General features: G+C 39.2%; 4 protein-coding genes across 4 annotated transcripts in view; 1 reads left to right on the top strand and 3 right to left on the bottom strand.

The window, feature by feature from the left end:
• The window catches only part of LOC141797147 (mannose-binding protein C-like), a 4,986-nt gene extending 3,109 nt beyond the window's left edge, over positions 1-1,877 (bottom strand). The window contains exon 1 of the mRNA XM_074678580.1: positions 1,805-1,877. The gene's annotated coding sequence lies outside the window, so the exon portion shown is untranslated. The remainder of the gene's footprint in view (positions 1-1,804) is intronic.
• Positions 1,183-4,309, top strand: LOC141797146 (mannose-binding protein C-like). The gene is made up of 4 exons (XM_074678579.1): positions 1,183-1,366; positions 2,917-2,985; positions 3,465-3,536; positions 3,667-4,309. The coding sequence occupies exons 1-4, from the start codon at positions 1,183-1,185 to the stop codon at positions 4,047-4,049; spliced, it is 708 nt and encodes a 235-aa protein (XP_074534680.1). The 3' UTR covers positions 4,050-4,309.
• Positions 4,310-8,641: 4,332 nt separating this feature from the next.
• Positions 8,642-10,039, bottom strand: LOC141797148 (dispanin subfamily A member 2b-like). The gene is made up of 2 exons (XM_074678581.1): positions 9,702-10,039; positions 8,642-9,211 (listed from the first exon to the last, which is right to left on the bottom strand). Exons 1-2 carry the CDS (start codon positions 9,897-9,899, stop codon positions 9,074-9,076), a joined length of 336 nt encoding a protein of 111 aa, XP_074534682.1. The 5' UTR covers positions 9,900-10,039; the 3' UTR covers positions 8,642-9,073.
• Positions 10,040-11,638: 1,599 nt separating this feature from the next.
• Positions 11,639-13,380, bottom strand: LOC141796780 (dispanin subfamily A member 2b-like). Its single transcript, XM_074678044.1, has 2 exons — positions 13,040-13,380; positions 11,639-12,763 (listed from the first exon to the last, which is right to left on the bottom strand). Exons 1-2 carry the CDS (start codon positions 13,235-13,237, stop codon positions 12,623-12,625), a joined length of 339 nt encoding a protein of 112 aa, XP_074534145.1. The 5' UTR covers positions 13,238-13,380; the 3' UTR covers positions 11,639-12,622.
• Positions 13,381-20,479: the final 7,099 nt, after the last annotated feature.

The following is a 20,479-nucleotide window of genomic DNA, read 5'->3' as shown; positions in this document are numbered from 1 at the left end:
TTAAGGGTAGTTTGCTATTATTTACAGCCAATACCTTTTATGTATGTAAAATAAATTCAAATATATCAATTCACATCAGATTATAAGAGGAAAAGACAGTAGTCTCTAGATTGGTGATAAGTAGCCCAGACAACTTCAAAATGCATCTCTTACCTTGGGTGCCAAAGACTGTCAGAGGTATAAATATAGAAAAAACCTACAGTTTAGATGATGAGGTTGCTGCTGGATGTGCTTCTTCTTTACTTCTTCCACGGAGGACTGACTGAGTTTTCAGGCTGAACTCACGACAAAAGAAACAACAGATGCAAAGTCTCATTTGGGATGGATATCACCAAGAAGAACAAAACCCTCCCTTTTTTCCCAACCAGCAGTGGTGGAGAAAAAAAAATCTATGAAAAATGTTGGTATTTGTGGTCCAGAGGTTGGAAAATATGAACACACCCTGTCCCCACACACTGTTCTTCTCCATCACAAATGCATTATGCAAATCAAAATCACAACCCACAGAGATTTAAAGCCAACCAGAGCTGCATGGTTCTGACACCATAAATGTATTTTGACACGTGTTAATACATGTGAGATTTTTGTTTTTACTTCGATCGGCCACAAGTGTTGGTTAAAGATTAGGGAGGTGCATCTGGCATCACAACAAGCTGAAATTCTTTTATTATGAGTTCAGCCTGATATCTCAGTCAGTTTCTGTGGACAGAGCAAAGAGGAAACACAACTAGCAGGAACTTCATCATTTAAACTCTACGGTTTGTCTATTTATTTATGTTTTTAGACAAGTTATTATTTTGGTTACTCTTGGTAGAGCTTTTCTTTATCTTATTTAATGTTTTTTTGTCTTACATATTATTTCTAACTTGATTTTTATGTTTTAAATGTCAAGCATATTGTTTTTTTATTTATTTAAAATCATTACATGTGTGTAATTTATTGCATTGGGTTGTCATTAGTCTGTACTTCAAGCAAAATATTGATATGTTTAGCTGCTAATTTATTTCATGTATACATTTTAATGGTATTTTTTCAAAGCACTTTGAACTGCATTTGATTTATGAGAAGTGCTGTGTACATAAAAGGTAAATGACTGATTCAATATTAATGATGATACTGATAAAATCTTCTGATTTCCCCCCTAAACAAAAATGTGACATATTTCAGATCTTCACAGAGAAGATGAGGCTAGGTCTTGTGTTTTGTGCTCTTTGCCTGATGGCTCTCATTAGCCTCAGTCAGCTCCAAGGTGCACCTGGCCCCAAAGGTGAAAGAGGTCCTCCTGGGCCTCCAGGAAGAGATGGGATGAGAGGACCACCTGGACTACCAGGCTTGGACGGATATCCAGGTGTACCGGGTGAAAAGGGTGACTATCATCAACTTGTTTGTTGTAAAGCTACAGTTGGAAAGCCATTTGAGCAGGGAATTGATATCACTGACATCAACCACAGTTCAGATCTACTAGTGCTCAATTTTAGAATACATGTACTCACTATTGTTTTACTAATGCACGTGACGGGAGTCGCGTGTTCATCACGTTTTCAGCACGAGGACAACTCACGTGTAATGACAGCCAGAGACACAAAGGTAAACAACAAGGGAGGTTGAAGAGCGACGCGCGTTTTCCAGCTGGAAACACACTCCTTGTTTTGAGTTTGTCAGCTAAAGATGACAATACTGAGGTTCGCGGGTCACTCTGTGCTGGCAGTGTGCGAAAGATCTTTTGTTGAAGCATTTAGGAATCTGTTCGAGAGAGATCAGCGCACTGCGGCCATAAACGCTTGAGAAGTTGTTTGTGTTTCACCTGGGGGAAAGGTGAGTCCCGTCTTTCACCGTTACTCCCTCTATTTTTTAAGAGCTGAACCCTCCGTTTAGCATAAATCTATCTGTTGAGGAGCAGAGCAACATAAGGTAGGATACAACGAGACACCTGGTGGCAAGCAGGGGCGTGCCCAGACATTTTAGCCTGGGGTGACCCAATCAGGGTACTGAGGATTTTGTGAGCCCACATTCCAGCAGCATTTACTTTTGACTATTGTATTACAAATACAGGATCCTCAGACTACAGCTTTAAAAAATGAAACTGATAAAAACCAAATTAGACTAAATAAATAAATAAAAATAAATAATTAATTAATTAATAACAATAATAATAATAAATCTAAAATTTAACTGAGCAGTGCTGTAGTGCACTGAAAATAGTACCGTAAAAGCTTTCTGTAGTTATATTTTGCAGTTCAAAATGCATGAATATTTTCATTTTTTAATTGTCAAGTACATTTACCAATGTCTGCATGTTACTTAAAAACAAAACATGTAGACTCATATTTGTTTTAATTCCATCGCACAATTTTGCCAAATCATGCAGCTTCAGGTGTTGTCGACAGCTGCTGAAAAAACTAATAAAGTAACTTGTTATCTAATTTAGTTACTTTTACAATCAAGTAGGCAGTAAAGTAACTAAGTTACTTTTTAAAGGAGTAATCAGTAATCGGATTACTTTTTCTAAGTAACTGTGGCAACACTGCTAGTAAAGCCTAAAGAGTGAGTAGTAGTATTAGAAGACCTGATGCAAATGAAGTAGGAGGAATTATAAACAAATACAGCACCCTGATTGGTTTTCATATATCCAAAAGCCAATGGGAAGCCTGAATTGTTTTTACACTTCCCCTTATTAGCATATAGAGCTTATTTGTGGTACAAGTAAAATAAAATTGAGGAATTGTGCTCTAAAATGGAATACTAGTAGAGCTGAGCTATGGTTGATATCACTAATATCAATTTCATGTTTAAACGGCTTTCCATAGCAGTTTCATAAACCTTTCAACATCCGTCTTCGATCACTTTGTTTCATTTTACTTTGTTACAGCTTTCAATGAACTCTGACGTTTGCCCCGGTCTGTCTTTTTTCTTAAGGGGACAGAGGAGACCAGGGGTGGCCCGGTGAGCAGGGCAGGCCTGGACCTGACGGAGTATGCCAACAAGGTGGGGAATTTCATGAGATTTGTCTTAATGAATTTCTCTCCCTGATTACTTTGATCAATAAAATATTCTCATCTCATTTAAATATGTCTTTGTAGCTGCTAAGACTTCCATTTGGCTCTCATTGGACTGATAAGGAGACTCGAGATTTTAGGGTAGACTTGCTCCAAATACGGGGACCCTGGAATTGATCCTTCAACCTGTGAAACATGGACTGTAGCCTCTTTATCAAATGAACTAAACCAGCACCGCAGAAATACTGTATATAGATAAATAAAGGTTTAAATGAAGAACATTTTCAGATTATTTCATCCTTTCCACTGTGATAGCCAGAAAAAAAACATAGGCTCTTGGGCAAGTCAAGTGAAAGTCAAACAATAAAAGGAGCTGAAAATAAAAAGACTGAGAGCATTTGACTGTTAGGTGTTGCAGATACATGAATATTAACAGGGAAAGTTTTGTAATATAACTTTATTTTGCAGCTCCAGATGGCACTGATCCCAGTTGCGCGGACCAAAGAGCCTTACAGGAGAGTGTCGCTAAATTAGAGCAGGGTAAGTGTAAAAAGAAACAAACTTGGGTGTACTAGCAGATATGTATTCAAGTTTTAACCTATCAGCTCATCTAAAGAAACTCGTAAGCTTATTGTTTTCTGATTTCTTGCATAATTTTTCCTTCCTTTAGCAATAAACTACGACTTTGTGAGGCGAGTTGGTCAGAAGTACTTTGAGTCATACAAAGAGAAAGGCTCTTTCTCCGAAGCTGTTGAGTTCTGCTCCCACAGAGGCTTGGAGCTGGCTTTACCCCAGAGCGAAGAGGAGAACGACGTCCTGACTCAATTCTCCAAAGATGTTCCTAAATTGGTCTGGATCAGTGTCAATAATAAAAAAGCAGAGGGGAATTTTGGGGTGGATTTGAAAAACAGACCTCTGACCTTTACCAAATGGGGTGAGGGGCAACCTGATGAGTCCATCCAGGACACAGGCTGCACCGTGCTGTCAGAAACTGGAGTTTGGAGGCTGACACAGGACTGCTCCCTGGATGCTTTCATCATATGTCAGATGTAGACGGGTCTCAATCCCAGTGTCTTCACTGTGGTCAAAATCGAGCCAGAGTTACATTTTTGGAGACTAAAAAGTTGCGATATCTCAGTTATGGGGTGTAACGCTTTCTTTCTTGGATGTTTCAACAGTTTTCTTTGGAAAACAAAACTCAAGTGTATTGCTAGCTTTGTATTTATCCCACAAACACATTACTCAGTACAAAGTTTATGCAAAGATGCTAACCAATAGGAAAACAGTCAACGTTTTTAATAGGATTATTTTGGCTGCACATGAAAATACAACATTTGACAGTGATCTTATTTCTTCATTTATTTTGAATTAAAGGTGAATTATTCATGTCTCTGATGCGTGTGCTCATGGCTTGTACATTAGATGGAAATATGACACACACTCTTACCTGCACAGAAACACAGAGGCCAACACGTTTTTATACACTCTTTCAAAATAATATAAGAAAACCTTGAACCTGAGATCTTAACCAATCACAACCCACAATATGTGCACCAGACTATCCTACCTCACTTTCTAAAACCACTAAAATCTCCAAACTAGTGTTGTTTGTTGTGTGCAAAAATGTGGGATGTGGAGCTTTACACGATTCACAACCTCTCCCTAAAAAACCCTCTTTTTTTTCCACTGGTGCTTCAGAATTTCAGCCTCTTTTTGAAATTACTCCTTTTTTCTTTTCTTTTTTTTTTTTTCAAGCTGCCGTTTCTTTAAGGCTTCCTGCTCCACAACCCCCCTGCGCTCTGATTGGCCAACCCTCTGGAGGCCTGTTATGCAGGGCTATGGGCAGGCTAATGCTGCGTTCCATTTGTACTCGGAAGCTGGAACGACCCTGGTGGCCAGAATTTCTGACTTGTAAGTCAGAGCACCCACATCACCCCTGAGTTCCCAGTTAAAAATTCTGAGCTTATTAAGCTCCTGTTGTATTCTTTTTGTTTAAGTATGCCTGTCTAGTGTTTGTTGATATGAATCAGCAGTATATATAGTATTATCCCATGTTTACATACAAAAATATTGCTGTTAATGCAAGTTTATCCAACTTGGCAACTGGGATGCTGAACTCAGAGATGACGTCATTCCCACTCCCGACTTCCCACTTCCCACTTCCGAGGACAAATGGAATACAGCATTGGATGTTTTAAGTCTGCCCCTGCAACTTGCCACGGACCAGTTAGGAAATCCATGTGATGACCTCATCATTTCAGCAAGTCTCATGAAGACATCGTGCTACTTTGAGAACAGACCATTTTGAACAGTTCACCAATGGATTCAGGGTTTTCTACTTCTATGAATATGTTATGGTTTGAAATTTGTTTTTACACATTTAGTATAAACATCCAGCTCTTTTACTGTATGTGCATGTTTATAATACAGAAAGCAGAATACCCCCTCTTTAAAAAAAGTGTTTCTCATGTCAAATCAACATTCAATTTACCCCCCGCCTTGAACTTGATGTCGTCACCTACTTTGGTTTACCACAAATAATACTCACACACGGTTATTAGATCAGCAATTTAATAAACAAGATGATTATAGACAGACAGAAAGGAAAACTTCTCATGTTGTAAAGTTGTTGAATTTATTTATCAAGTGATAACTTTAGCAAGTCTCAGGCTTTGTGTGTTGGTTTAACACCAGCATTTTGACAGAAAGCCACTTGACAGACAGGAAATGTGGGGGGCTGTGGGTAGAGCAGACTTCAAGCAGAGCAGAACCTGAGTTCATGTCCTTTGCACTTCTTTTAGTAATCCCCATGACCTTCATCGTCATCTATAGAGCTGAATGTGATAATGAGTATCAAAAGCAGCACGGCACCCAGAATGGAAGCAGCAATGTTGAACTTGCGGGCAGTCGAGGCAAAACGACTAGCCCCTGCCAAGTCACCAACCATCTTCTGATCTCTGGACTGAAAGACAAAAGCAGTAGATTCTTCATATCCAGTAATGTTTAAGGCAAAGTCTGTTTCACAAATATTTAACCATTCATTGTGATTTTGATTCTACTGGGTACAAAGTAGGAGTGTAGTGTAAAACTGAGTGATAATTTTATAAAAAGACATAACCCTGAGTTTTCAGAACTGAATTATTTATAACTGGTACATCAAAGAAAGTTGTTTTTTTCCTTCAAGTGAATTCCAATTATGAGTGAAGAGGGTACAGGGTGCAGCTATATGCTGGCATAATACCTCAAAAACAAAAAAACAAAAAAACAAACAAACAAACAAAAAAAATAAATAAAAATAAAATATATATATATATATATATATATATATATATATATATATATATATATATATATATATATATATATATATATATATATATATATATAAATATATATATATATAAATATATATATATATATATATATATATATATATATATATATATATATATATATATATATATATATATATATAAATCCATATAATTTCAGTAATTTTACAGTTTTACATACTATTATTTTAAAGGAAAAATACTTTAAAAATTAAGGGTTAATAACTGTAAAATTTAGATTCTTTTTACAGTGTAAAACTATTGAAATATCAGTAAATCTACTTGCATTTTGTTGTTTTATAAGAGAACAGGAAAAGTCTGTTAAAAATTACATTTTCTTTAACATTGCATTGAATGAATGAATGAATGAATGAATGAATAAATAAATAAAAAAGGGAAAAAGATAAGTCTAGACTTTCATCAGATCTGAAAGTCATCCAATGAAGCTCAGATTTCAGACACATTTTCCTTCAAAACTGTAACCAAGCTTTTGAAAATACATTTTTCAGAATTTTAAATTAATACTTTGAAGCATAAAAATCAAAAGAAAACCTGAATCAAGAATTTCTCCTCCTTCACAATTTTTTTTTAATGTTTACATTTATACATTTTAGAAAAAGTAGCTGATGCTGAAACAGCCATCAACAAGCAGCTATCCAAGATTCAGATCTGAGGGAACTGGACCGACCTTGATGGAGTAGATAAAAGCTGCCAGCCCCATGCAGCAGGGGTTGCCGTAAAGGAGGCTGAGGAGAGACCAGATGATGTGGTCCTTTGGAGGATCGGTGCCGATGGTCACAGTGGTGCTTTGAATCAGTCCGGGCGCTCCAGGCTGCGCAGGATAACCGGCATGTGGTGGATACATGATGGTTGGGTGCTGTGTGCTCAGAGTGCAGAGAAGTTTGCTCAGACTGTGTGAAGCTCTGTGTGTAAGTGTGCTCCTCTCTTTTAAAGGTAAGTACAGGTGTTTTTTTTTTTTTTTAAGGGGTGGGGGGGGGGTTCTCTCAAATGTCACAACTGTTTCTTCTTTTTTTCCTGTGTAGTTTGTTCCAGGAAATCATTATCTGCTTTTCTTTTCCTTTGATAACACCTGCTACTTAAAGTATTGTCCTTTAAATTGAACCACTATTAACAGTAGGGCTGAATGATTTTTGAAAATAATCTAATTACGATTTATTTGGACCAATATTGTGTTTGTGATTTAGCATGGAATTTTTATTTATTGTTATTTATTATTTTATTTATTTATTTATTTATTTATTTATTTATTTATTTATTTATTTATTTATTTATTTATTTATCTATTTATTTATTTATTTATTTATTTATTTATTTAGGGGTGGGGTGGGGTGGGGGTGGGGGGGGTGGGGGGGTTGGTTGTAATATTTTGGATTATTTACTAAAAATAATTAATAACCATTCCATAGTATAAAGGCCAGGCCTACATGTTATGATGAAATGAAATAGATTGAAGCATGAATTGATATGAATAATATACCATGTTACCATGTCCCCTCCAGGTCTGTTTACATGATTTTTTTTTTTTTTTAAATTGCAGACGCTGCTATTTGAAAATTACACTCTGCTACATTGCAATGTCGGTTTAGATTCAATTAATTGTTCAGCCCTAATTAACAGGTTCATTCAGAGGGAGTCAGGTCAAACAGGAGAGTAAAATGTGGGCAAACTAAAATAAACCAACCGAGACAATTTAGAGTTTGAAACTCTTCCAGTTAGAGCAGCTTCCTCTGCAGGATACAGTCTTCTTCCTCCTTTTGTCAAGATGTTAAAACTAACACATGAGGCCTGTGAGTCACTTTCTGAAGAAACTCTTGCTTCACATGCTTTACAGAGAAATTCAACACCTTTTCAACCCAAGAAGTTTCCTCTCTGTCTTCCCATAATCATCTTGCTTGTTGTATTTTTTTGTGTGCCTTTCGTCTCATGTTTAGGAATATTAACTAAAAACGAAAAGTAAGGCAATCTATGTTCATTAAATTATTTTCCCCAACGCTTCTTGACAGTAAATCTTACAATTGCACTGTTACTTTGTGTGCCAAGTTTGAGTTATAAACTAACATATTCGATGATGACTAACTCATCACTGACATGTCTTTACTTACTGAGACTTCCTCTGTGTTGGTTTAACATCAGCTTTTTGACAAAAAAATGAATTAAGAAAAAGTTAGGAAATGTGGGGGGCCAAAGGTAGAGCAGGCCTTTAGCAGAGCAGAGCCTGAGCTCATATATATTTGCACCATTTTCTTTTTTCATCAAAACAAGCAAACAATAACAGAGTTCTTCTTTGTCAACATTTATTACAGCACTCATGGATCTACAGCTGTGACAGAATAAAACCTGACTTTTACCAAGACATGATAACATCTGTGAATCAAGATCACAAACACTTTTCGAAAATTACAGAACTGAAAAAATGAAACGGTCGTTTCTTGACAAATGAACTTTTCCTCTTAAGCAACTCACATGTTACAGGCCTCACCCTCAAGGTGGAAACTGAGTCTTGCATCAAATCACAACTGCAAACCGAAAAGCTAAAAAGGCACAACTTCTCCAAAGATTACACAAATCAAAGTTTAGTTTTTGGCTGAGGATGAGAGGAAAAGGAAAATCAAGCTACATTATGTGACATTAGGATAAAGTAGAGGATAAGTTATAACTACATTAAAGGAGCAGATGAGTGCTGTGCTTTTTTTAATTTGCTCAATAACAGAATCTGTAGCTTTATCAAGCAGAGGTGACTGCGATAATGATTGCAATAAACAACACAGCGCCCACAACGGAAGCAACAATGTTGAACTTGCTAGCAGTCAAGGCATAACGTTGAGCACCCTCCAAGTCACCAGCCATCCTCCGATCTCTGGCCTGAAAGACAAAAGCAGTAGATTCTTTATCTCCAGCAATGTTTGAGACAAAGTGTGTTTCACAATTATTCAACCATCCGCTGTATTTCTGATTCTACTGGGTAAAAAGCACGAGTAAAGCATGTAAAGGGAGAAAAACCCTGAATTTTCAGAGCTGAAATTTTAAGCATTTTTGAGAAATTAAAGATAGTTGTTTTATTGTTTTGTTGACCACATTCAGTCTAGACTTTCATTAAAGTGATCTTTAGCATTATAAATCTTTAAGTCATCAAATTAAGCTCAGTTTTCAGACACATTTTTCTTCAAATTGTAACAAAACATTGGGAAATACCTTTGTCAGAGTTTTAAATCAAAATTCTGAAGCATATAACTCAAAGGCAAGAATTTTTCCCCTTACAACTTATCATTGAATATTTAAATATCAAAGATTATAGAAAACAGCCATCAACAAGCAGTTATCCAAGATTCAGATCTGAGGCACCTGAACTGACCTTGATGGAGTAGATAAGAGCCGCCAGTCCTATGCAGCAGGGGTTGAAGTAGACAAAGTTGAAGAGAGACCAGATGATGTGGTCCTTTGGTGGATCGGTGACGATGGTCACAGTGGTGCTTTGAACCACCACAGGCCCTCCAGGCTGCGCAGGATACCCTCCATATCCCCCCTGTGGTGGAACCCCTTCAGGATTCATGGTGGTCGGATGAACCGTACGTTCAAGGTGAAGGATGCAGAGAAGTTTACTCAGGCTGTGTGCTGGTAGTTGATGCGTTCCTCTCTTTTGTAGTGAGCACAGGTTGTTTGAATCAGACAGATGAATCTAACACCGAACACCTTTTGATCAAACCTATTTCACATTCAGGCTGTCAGTCCGCCCATATTCTCTTAAATGTCACAACTGTTGGATTTTTTGTTGTGCAACTTGATGGGAGCAATCATGATCTACTCAACTTTTCCTGTTGTGACACCTGCTACTTGCAGTATTGTCCTCAGAAATAAATCAGTGTCAAGGCAAGGCAAGAGTGGGATCCTTAATAATGGTGTAAAGCATGCATATGGGCACAGACATTGCCCTACTGTCATGTTTATTTTTGAGATTTTGTATTATACATTGCTCAGCTGTTAAAAGATGAATATTATGGCACTAATTGAATATTTTAGTAATTTTTGGTGGTTAGAATCAAGGGGCGTGTATGTTTAGTAAAAATAAAGCCTTAGCGGAAGTGCTAAAAGTCGCTGTTCATGGAGAATCTGCTTGAGGCTGGTAGCTGATAGACCAGAAGTCACGTACACACCTGGCCAAAAAAACAGACATTAATGGCATTAAAAAGCATATTTACAGCCTGGTTCAAAAAAAGTCTTGAGTCTAAACCATTGTTTCACTATCGGCACACACTGTAAGATGAGTGAATTTTTTTTTCTATCTCTGCAGTTTAGAAGTTATTAGGATCATTTGATTTTCCAATCAGAGGCACAGCTCAGGTCACATGACTGCCGGGCAACCTGTAACTGCCCGAAGAAAAACTCACAGTTGGCGTTGTAGCGAATGTGGCTGCGTCCACAGATTGGCTTTATTTCACAGTTTCAGGAACGGACAGGTGACGTCGCAGTCAGCCATGTTGAATTTCTGTGCTTGTGTCTCTGTATTTTCAGGTGAGCAAAAGTAGTGAAACAGTGGATAAATGTGTGACATGGATGAGGAATATGTATGAGAGAAACCAGACTTCTGTCTGTGTGAATAAGTCGCTTTATGTCAAAGTTTTGCGGGTTGATTAGTCGTCTTTGAAGTGCTGCACCTGTCGTGTTCGCTTGCTAGAAGGTGCTAAGCTTAACCACCTGTAGCTTACTTTAATATTTGCTGTGTGAGTGTGAATAACCGTGGGAACTGATGCTAAACACAAAGAGGATAGAGTAGAAATGCAGGTCCGTCCAAGTTGAATTTCTGTGCTTGTGTTTCTGTATTTTCAGAGAGTTGAAAGTAAAAGTTTATCCTAAAAACTCATACACGCCTGGAACGTTGTTCAGTTGTCCAAGTCTGCAACACAAGGCAAGTTAATTTGTAAAGCACAACTCATACACAGGGTTATTCAAAGTGCTTTACAGCTAAAATAAAATCATTTAAAGGAGTTATATCTGACATTTAACACCTAGATGTGCTAAAAATCCGATAAATGGTATGCAAATTTTATTCTGAGTTTAGTATCAACACATATAATTGAAATCATGTTGGCCTGTAGGTTTGCTTATAAGGGATGTGTCTGACTCAACGCGGACCGGATTGGGGCATCTTACTTTTTTTATGATTTAAAATTCCTACACATGAGGTTTTCAGATCAAAAGTTTAAAGCAACCAAAACACAATTAACAAGTTGATTATGAAAAGACAGAGAGGGAAACTTCATAGTTTGTAAAGTTTTTGAATTTATTCATCAAGTGAACTCTTCATTCAGTGAGTCTCAGGTCTTGAGTGTTAGTTAAACATCAGCGTCTGACAAAAATTATTAGACAGGAAATGTGTGGCGACTGTGGGTAAAGCAGACCTCAAGTAGAGCAGAGACTGAGCTCAGATACACCCAGTTCTTCTCTGTCAACATTTAATCAAGCAAAGTGTTAGTTCAGGCAGGCCATGATGTCAAGCTCTAACAGCTTAGCTGTCACCAGTGCAGATCAGCTGATCGCTCGGCTGACCCCCTTGCCTGCTTCCTATTGGAAAATTGCATTCAGAGCGGTCTATCACACAGCTCTGGCCCAGCCTCCTTCCTGCTTCCTCTGATGGCATTTTGCAATCCACCTCCACCCCAGCTCCTCCTGTCGATGTATTCATGTCTATTACTCTGCTCTGTCTGGGTTTTTATTTTGCTGCTGCACTCCCTGCTTATGCCGTTCATGATGGCTCGTGATGAGCAGGAAGGTGTGCTCTTCCTGCCTCAGGCTTTCCATGCAAGCGCCTGGAAAGAGCAGGGAGCCCCAGAACAGAACCATACTGCCAAATCAAACTGTGCAAGTTAATAAAGATTAGTTTTACAAAGTGGTCCTGACTCATTTACAGAAAGTTTGACTCTACAGCTCTTGAAGTAAAAAAGCTGACTTTCACCAAGACGTTTGTTATGTGTGTATCAAGATTTCTTGACAAATGAACTTTTCCTCTTAAGCAACTCACATATTACAGGCCCTAACCTCAAGGTGGAAACTGAGTCTTGCATCAAATCACAACTGAAAACTGAAAAGCTAAAAAAGCACAACTTCTCCAAAGATTACACAAATCAAAGTTAAGTTTTTGGCTGAGGATGAGAGGAAAAGGGAAATCAAGTTACAAAATGTGACATTAGGATAAAGTAGAGGATAAGTTATAACTACATCAAAGGAGCAGATGAGTGCTGTGCTTTTTTAATTTGCTCGTTAACAGAATCTTTAGCTCTATCTAGCAATGGCTAATCCGATCATGGTTGCAAGTAACAGCACCATGCACACAGTGGAAGCAACAATGTTGAACTTGAAAGCAGTCGAGGCATGGTGTTGAGCACCCTCCAAGTCACCAACCATCCTCCGATCTCTGGCCTGAAAGACAAAAGCAGTAGTCAAGCAAGCAAGTCATCCAATCAAGCTCAGTTTTCAGACACATTTTTCTTCAAATTGTAACAAAACATAGGGAAATACCTTTGTCAGAGTTTTAAATCAAAATTCTAAAGCATATAACTCAAAGGCAAGAATTTTTCCCCTTACAACTTATCATTGAATATTTAAATATCAAACATTTTAGAAAAAGTAGCTGATGCTGAAACAGCCATTAACAAGCAGTTATCCAAGATTCAGATCTGAGGCACCTGAACTGACCTTGATGGAGTAGATAAGAGCCGCCAGTCCTACACAGCAGGGGTTGAAGTAGAGAAAGTTGAAGAGAGACCAGATGATGTGGTCCTTTGATGGATCGTTGACGATGGTCACAGTGGTGCTTTGAACCACCACAGGCCCTCCAGGCTGCGCAGGATACCCTCCATATCCCCCCTGTGGTGGAACCCCTTCAGGATTCATGGTGGTCGGATGAACCGTACGTTCAAGGTAAAGGATGAAGAGAAGTTTGCTCAGGCTGTGTGAAGCTGAGAGTTGATGCGTTCCTCTCTTTTGTAGTGAGCACAGGTTGTTTGTATCAGACAGATGAATCTAACACCGAACACCTTTTGATCAAACCTATTTCACATTCAGGCTGTCAGTCCGCCCATTTTCTCTTAAATTTCACAACTGTTGGATTTTTTTTTTGTGCAACTTGATGGGAGCAATCATGATCTACTCAACTTTTCCTGTTGTGACACCTGCTACTTGCAGTATTGTCCTCAGAAATAAATCAGTGTCAAGGCAAGGCAAGAGTGGGATCCATAATAATGGTGTAAAACATGCATATGGACAAAGACACCACTCGACTGTCATGTTTATTTTTGAGATTTTGTATTATACAATGCTCAGCTGTTAAAAGATGAATATTCTGGCACTAATTGAATATTTTAGTAATTTTTGGTGGTTAGAATCAAGGCGCGACATACGTCAGTAAAAATAAAGCCTTGGCGGAAGTGCTTAAAGTCGCTGTTTATGGAGAATCTGCTTCAGGCTGGCAGCAGAAAGACCAGAAGCAACGACATTTACGGCACTAAAAGGCATATTTACAGTCTGATTTAAAACAACTCAGGTCTAAAACGCTGATTTCACTGCCTTTTACTGCCTTTCCCTTTAGCTGCTCCAAGAAAAACTAACATTCATTTCACAGTTTCAGGAACAGACAGGTGACGTCGCAGTCAGCCATGTTGAATTTCTGTGCTTGTGTCTCTGTATTTTCAGGTGAGCAAAAGTAGTGAAACAGTGGATAAATGTGTGACATGGATTAGCAATATGTATGAAAGAAACCAGACTTCTGTCTGTGTGAATAAGTCGCTTTATGTCAAAGTTTTGCGGGTTGATTAGTTATCTTTGAAGTGCCGCATCTGTCATGTTTGCTTGCCAGAAGATGCTAAGCCTAACCACCTGTAGCTTACTTTAAAGGTCCCATATTATGCAAAAATCACTTAATTAAGCTTTTTAGTGAAATTTGTGGGTCTTTGGCTTTCCCCCCAGCCCACAAAATGTGACATTTAATGACAAAACCTGTGCTTAGTAGTGCTTGTGAATGTAAAATCCTGATGTCGAACGAGCTGTTTGGAATTTCCGGGGTTTGCCGACGTCAGCAAGTCCCTTTTTTTCAGGAGCAAGTCTGACCTAATTGGTCCACCCGGAGCAGATACCCCCGAACCCCCTCTCCGCCCACTCCCCTCCCCTCATCTGGAGAGAAATCTCTCCAGCAGCGGGGAGAGAAGAGTGGCTGTTTTTGGCTGTAAACTGCCATACAGCTTCCCATCTCAGAAGAAGACAAGTCTAAGTGGCTAGAGTTCATTTATCAAGGAAATGTTCCAGCTACACTCAGTAAAACTGTGCATGTGTGTACTAGTCACTTCACGGCCGACTGCTTTTCCAACTTTGGACAGTACAACAGAGGGCTAGCGAATAGACTGGTCCTGAATCCAGGCGCATTACCAACCATCCGCCAACAAACCTCAGACCCTGGAAATGTGAGTATTTTAAACGCTGTGTGCTGTGGAGCAGATGTAAGAGCTTTTCGTCAGTGTCCCCCCTGTCTCTGTGTTAGCTTCAGGATGCCAACTTTAGCCGCAGTTAGCCTGTTGTTTTAGCCTGTAATGTTACGGTAAACGAGCTTCTCTGTTTTCTAAACATTGTGCACTCGGAGCTCGCGGTGCCGCTCTCAGTGACGCTGGAGAGTGGGGCGGTATCAACGGTGGCTCATTTACATATGAAGGTCACGCCCACTCAATCAGACCGTCCTGAACAGAGGGGATACGAGAGCCTGGAAACAATGCTGCTGTGCTTGATTTATTGGCTTTTTGGACCAAAACATGTTACTACCATTTCATGATGACATCAATGATCCATATTAAACTGCAGAAAGGAGCATAATATGGGAACTTTGATATTTACTGTTTGAGTGTGTCAAATGTTGTTGTGTGTGAGTGTGAATACCTGTGGGAACTGATGCCTAACACCGAGAGGATTTAGTCGACCAGGATGAAATGCAGGTCGCAGCCACGTTGAATTTCTGTGCTTGTGTTTCTGTATTTTCAGAGAGTTGAAAGTAAAAGTTTATTTTAAAAACACATGCACAGCTACAACGTTGTTCAGTTGTTCGAGTCTGCAACACAAGGCAAGTTAATTTGTAAAGCACAATTCATACACAGGGTAATTTAGAGTGCTTTACAGCTAAAATGATATCATTTAAAGGAGTTATATCTAACATTTTACACCTAAATGTGCTAAAAATCCCATAAATGGTATGTAAAATTAATTCTGAGTTTAGTATCAACACATTTAATTAAAATTATGTTGGCCTGTAGGTTTGCTTATGTAGCCCTGATTAAAATGATACAGGTTACAGTGCCTAAAATTAATCTTCAAAGTTAAATAAGTATTAAAATTTCATAAATTAAGAAGTTCAAAGAAGTTCATTGTGATTTAAATATGTTTAAATATGGCTAGATAAATGGTTCCTAATATTTACAGTTTAAAAAACATCACTATTTACAGTTAAAAAGATAAATATTCATAAAGTTCCTTTTACATTTAAAAAAGCCTCTGTGATTCAGGAGTAAAAAAACATGTTCTTGTGTGAAACCTAACCTGTTGACATGTGTTCTGTCAATCAATCTGATTTCCATATCTTGTTTGGTTAATGTCATACTCACGGGCCAATCAGAATGGATTCTCTGTGTAAGGGGCGGGACTGTCTATCTGTGATGCTGTGTTAACTGACGAAGCAGAGAGACTATCAGGAGAGCCGAGGAGGAAACCTACTCGCGTCGGGAGCATTATAAGTTTATTCTGCGGAGGTCGACTGCTCGTTGGTCTTTTGTAAACTTTGTGTGAACGACTTAAAGGTAAATATGATGTTTGTGTGTGCCATATCTAACAGTTGTAGTGTAAAACGGACTTTGAAAAGTGATTAGCGTCATGCTAGTTTGTGGAAGCTTACGGAGCTAATGCTAGTTCAACCCGATATAGTGTGTGGCACTGTGGCTCAGCTAAGTTATATTTTAAGGAGACGGACGTTGGAGGAAGGAGAGAGGAGGCGAGTTTTCCACGGACGGCCCAGCTGTTTTTTCTTTCCTTGAAGACATCTCAGTTTGAGTGCCATTCCCGCTTGAGTGTTGTGATCAGACTGCCTGCGAAAAAGCCACGCCATTGCCATTTCCAGTCCCCGCCATCGTATGCCCCTTTCCTCTACTATCATACCAGGGAGCAGTGAGTACTCAACCAATGCACGTGCTTTTATTTTAGTTTTTTAGTTTTAAGTTTTTAGGCCTCAACGCACCCTAGCATCGTTCCAAACAGGCCTGCAACGAGTGATCGATCATTTAACAAGTGTGACATTAAAGCTGCGTTTTCACCAAGCAGTCCGGGTCGGTTCAGTACGGTTTGGGACAGTTAAGTTTGATCTCGTTTGCGTTTCCACTGCAAACTGCGCCCTCTCGTGGTGGGCGGCGTGTAAGCCGGATGCCGGAAGCCGCAGCTGGTAAACAATAGCGCGACGCCGTAGCAGCTTACCCTGCTATTAAATCCATCAAAGAAGAAAACGCGACACAGTAAACAAAGAGCACGGATGGAAGACATGCAGCATTTCGTCCTCTCTGTGATTTTCATGTAACTCTCTGTTACAAAGTGCAATCAAGCTTTGTTTCAGAGAAGTCTGTGTGCCGCCAGGAGAAATGCAGCCGCTGTCGGGGTAAGTGACGATTCTTTTGACCAATCAACCGTCTGCAGTGTGTTGCTCCACCTCCCGAGAGCGGATCAGTTCAGTCTGGCACCCATACGAAAGGGTCCCAAAAAAGTGGGACGGCTCGTCTCGGTTTCAGAGTCAGTGGAAACGCCGCAAAAAGCGCACCGTACCGAGACGAACCGAACCGGACTGCTTGGTGGAAACGCGGCTTATGGTGTATGTGGGCCCACATTTATTTTGTGGTGGTGAACTATAAGTGCAAAGACTGTTAAAAGCGTGTTTTTCAAAACCCGAGGTATTAAGAGACGGTTGTGGACAATTTGAATCAAATTTAATATTTTTTTTCTGCTACATTTGTTTTGTTTTGTATTGTGAAAAGACTGAAAGTGAATATTTCATTTCATTTATATAAAAGTTCCAATTTGTTTATCAAAATAAAACTTTATAAGGTTTATTGAATTTAAAGTATTGTTGTGGTTGGTAATCTTTGTCAGTAAATATTATTTGAGTAATCTAAAATGAGTGGTATTGATATTTACAACGAGCCCAAACCCAGTCTCATCGTACCACTTTAGATTCTTTCCTAACTACATGGGACCTGGGTTACACTTATATGGGATGTGTCTAACTCAACGCGGACTGGATTGGGGCGTCTTACTTTTTGTTTTGATTTAAAGTTCCTACACATGAGGTTTTCAGATCAAAAGTTTAAAGCAACCAAAACACAATTAACAAGTTGATTATGAAACGACAGAGAGGGAAACTTCATAGTTTGTAAAGTTGTTACATTTATTCATCAAGTGAACTCTTCATTCAGTGAGTCTCAGGTCTTGACTGTTAGTTAAACATCAGCCTCTGACAAAAAACTATTAGACAGGAAATGTGTGGCGGCTGTGGGTAAAGCAGACCTCAAGTAGAGCAGAGACTGAGCTCAGATACATTTGCATTGTTTTCTCTTTTCACTTAAACAATCACAATCACCCAGTTCTTCTCTGTTAACATTTATTTCAGAACTTATGAGTCTACAGCTCTGTAAAATAAAAAAGGCTCACTTTTACCAACACATGTAGAATTTTGTTAAGGATGTGAGGAAAAGGAAAATCAAGTTAGATAATGTGACAATAAAATCAAGTAGAGGATGAAATATCTCTGGATCATAGGAGCAGATGAGTGCTGTGCTTTATTAGTTTGTTCATTAACAGAATCGGTAGCTCTAACTAGTAGAGACGTATATGATAATGAATACAACAAACACCAAGGCACCCAGAATGAGTGCAGCAATGTTGAACTTGCGAGCAGTCGAACCATAATGTTGAGCACCCTCCAAGTCACCAGCCATCACCCGATCCCTGGACTGAAAGACAAAAGCAGTAGATTCTTCATCTTCAGCAATGTTAGAGACAAAGTCTGTTCAACAAATGTTCAAACATCCGCTGTGTTTTTGATTCTACTGGGTGTAAAGCATGAGTGAAGTATGTCAAGGGAGGAAAACCCTGAATTTTCAGAACTGACATCTTAATTATTTGTTCATTATGAATAAGTATTTTTTTAACCCAATAAGTTTAGACTTTCATCACATTTATTTGAAAGTTAACAAATGGAGCTCACACTGTTTTCTTCAAAACAGTAACCAAGCTTTGGAAAAAACCATTTTCAGAAATTTAAATTGAAATTTTTAAGCATAAAAGTCAGAAGAAGAACTGAATCAAGAAGTTTTCTGCTGAAACAGCCATCAACAAGCAGCTATCCAAGATTCAGATCTGAGACACCTGAACTGACCTTGATGGAGTAGATAAGAGCCGCCAGTCCTACGCAGCAGGGGTTGAAGTAGAGAAAGCTCAAGAGTGACCAGATGATGTGGTCCTTTGGAGAATCAGTCACGATGCTCACGGTGGTGCTTTCAATCACTCTGGGCCCTCCATTCTGAGCAGGATACCCCTTCCCATATGGTGGTGGATTCATGATGGTCAGATGAACTGTACTTACAGAGTACAGGATGCAGAGAAGTTTGCTCAGGCTGTGTGAAGCTCAGAGTTGATGTGTTCCTCCCTTTTGTAGTAAGTACAGGTTGTATGAATCAGACAGATGAATCAAACAGACCACACTCATGTGATCTGATTTCGATCAAACCTATTGCGCACTCAGGCTGCCAGTCCGCCCACTTTCTCTGAAATTTCACAATTGGATTCTTTTGTGCAACTTATTTCAAGGAATCATGATCTGCTCAACTTTCCTCGTTTTGATACCCGTCATCCAAAGTATTGTCCTCAGCAATAAATCAGTAGTCAGGTCAAACGGTCACAGTAGCATAGCAAGACATGTAAGGCAGGAGAGTAAAATGTGGACAAACCCAAATAAACTAACTGAGACAACTCAGGGTTTGAAACTCTTCCAGTAAGAGCGTAAGCATGATTGCCCCTGCAGCCTCGTCCCGCCGCTGGAGAGTACAGCCAATGGTCACACTACTCCAATATGAAACAGACTTTAGCGAGTATCACACACGAAAATGGCGCGCCTATGTCATCGTGAAGCGTCTGTTTACATGAAGGACGATCTCATCAGAGTCAGCACAATGAGACATAGAGAGCACTGCTACAACTTTAGACACTTTTGGACTAATAGTGAGTCAATCTGGCCAGACACAGCCCTCTAACACCCCTGCTTCGTTTAAAATGATTGTCGAGAGATACGCTCGCAGTGATTATACGTCATGGATCACACGCACTGTCCACGTGCTTGTGCTTGTGCATGAAGCAAACCATCCCTAAGCCCACCTCCCAGAAGCGCGCCAAAGCAGAGAACTGTGCTTTGCCAGTGTGACGTCCTAAGAGCAGTTTCCTCTGCTGGACCAGGATCCCGTCTTTGGGCGTTTCTGGAAAGCACTTCCTTCAACCCTCCAATTACAGTTTGATTTTTTCTCTTTTCAAATATCATCAAGTTCTCTTTTCAGCAAGTAACATTTAAATAGCACATCTCTTAAATGTTTGGCACATGTCAACAGGGGGAGCCGTTTGGCTCAAGTCCTTTGAGTGACCAGCCACAGCTCAGTTTACAGTGCTTTATGTCACAATCAGAAAGCCATTATTTATTTATTTAATCAAACATTTCACAGTCAGAGTCTAGATAGACTATTAAAGCACGGAATAGGACCCCGAGGATGGTGTCACCTTTGTGTTTCTGTTTGAGCCAAATACAAGTTTTCTGATCAAGTGAAATTCTTTCAGTGAAGAGTTGGTCATGTCTTTGTGTTTCACATCTGATCATTAGATACTAGGGATGGTTGAATTTATTCATCAAGTGAACTCTTCATTCAGTGAGTCTCAGGTCTTGAGTGTTAGTTAAACATCAGCGTCTGACAAAAAACTATTAGACAGGAAATGTGTGGCGGCTGTGGGTAAAGCAGACCTCAAGTAGAGCAGAGACTGAGCTCAGATACATTTGCATTGTTTTCTCTTTTCACTTAA

Source organism: Halichoeres trimaculatus, unplaced genomic scaffold, assembly GCF_033239565.1.
Source record: "Halichoeres trimaculatus isolate MK-OKI-2021-1 unplaced genomic scaffold, fHalTri1.1 fHalTri1_scaffold_10, whole genome shotgun sequence".
Lineage (NCBI taxonomy): Eukaryota > Metazoa > Chordata > Actinopteri > Labriformes > Labridae > Halichoeres > Halichoeres trimaculatus.
The sequence above is the reverse complement of the archived record's forward strand: the minus strand, read 5'-3'. Positions and strand labels throughout refer to the sequence as shown.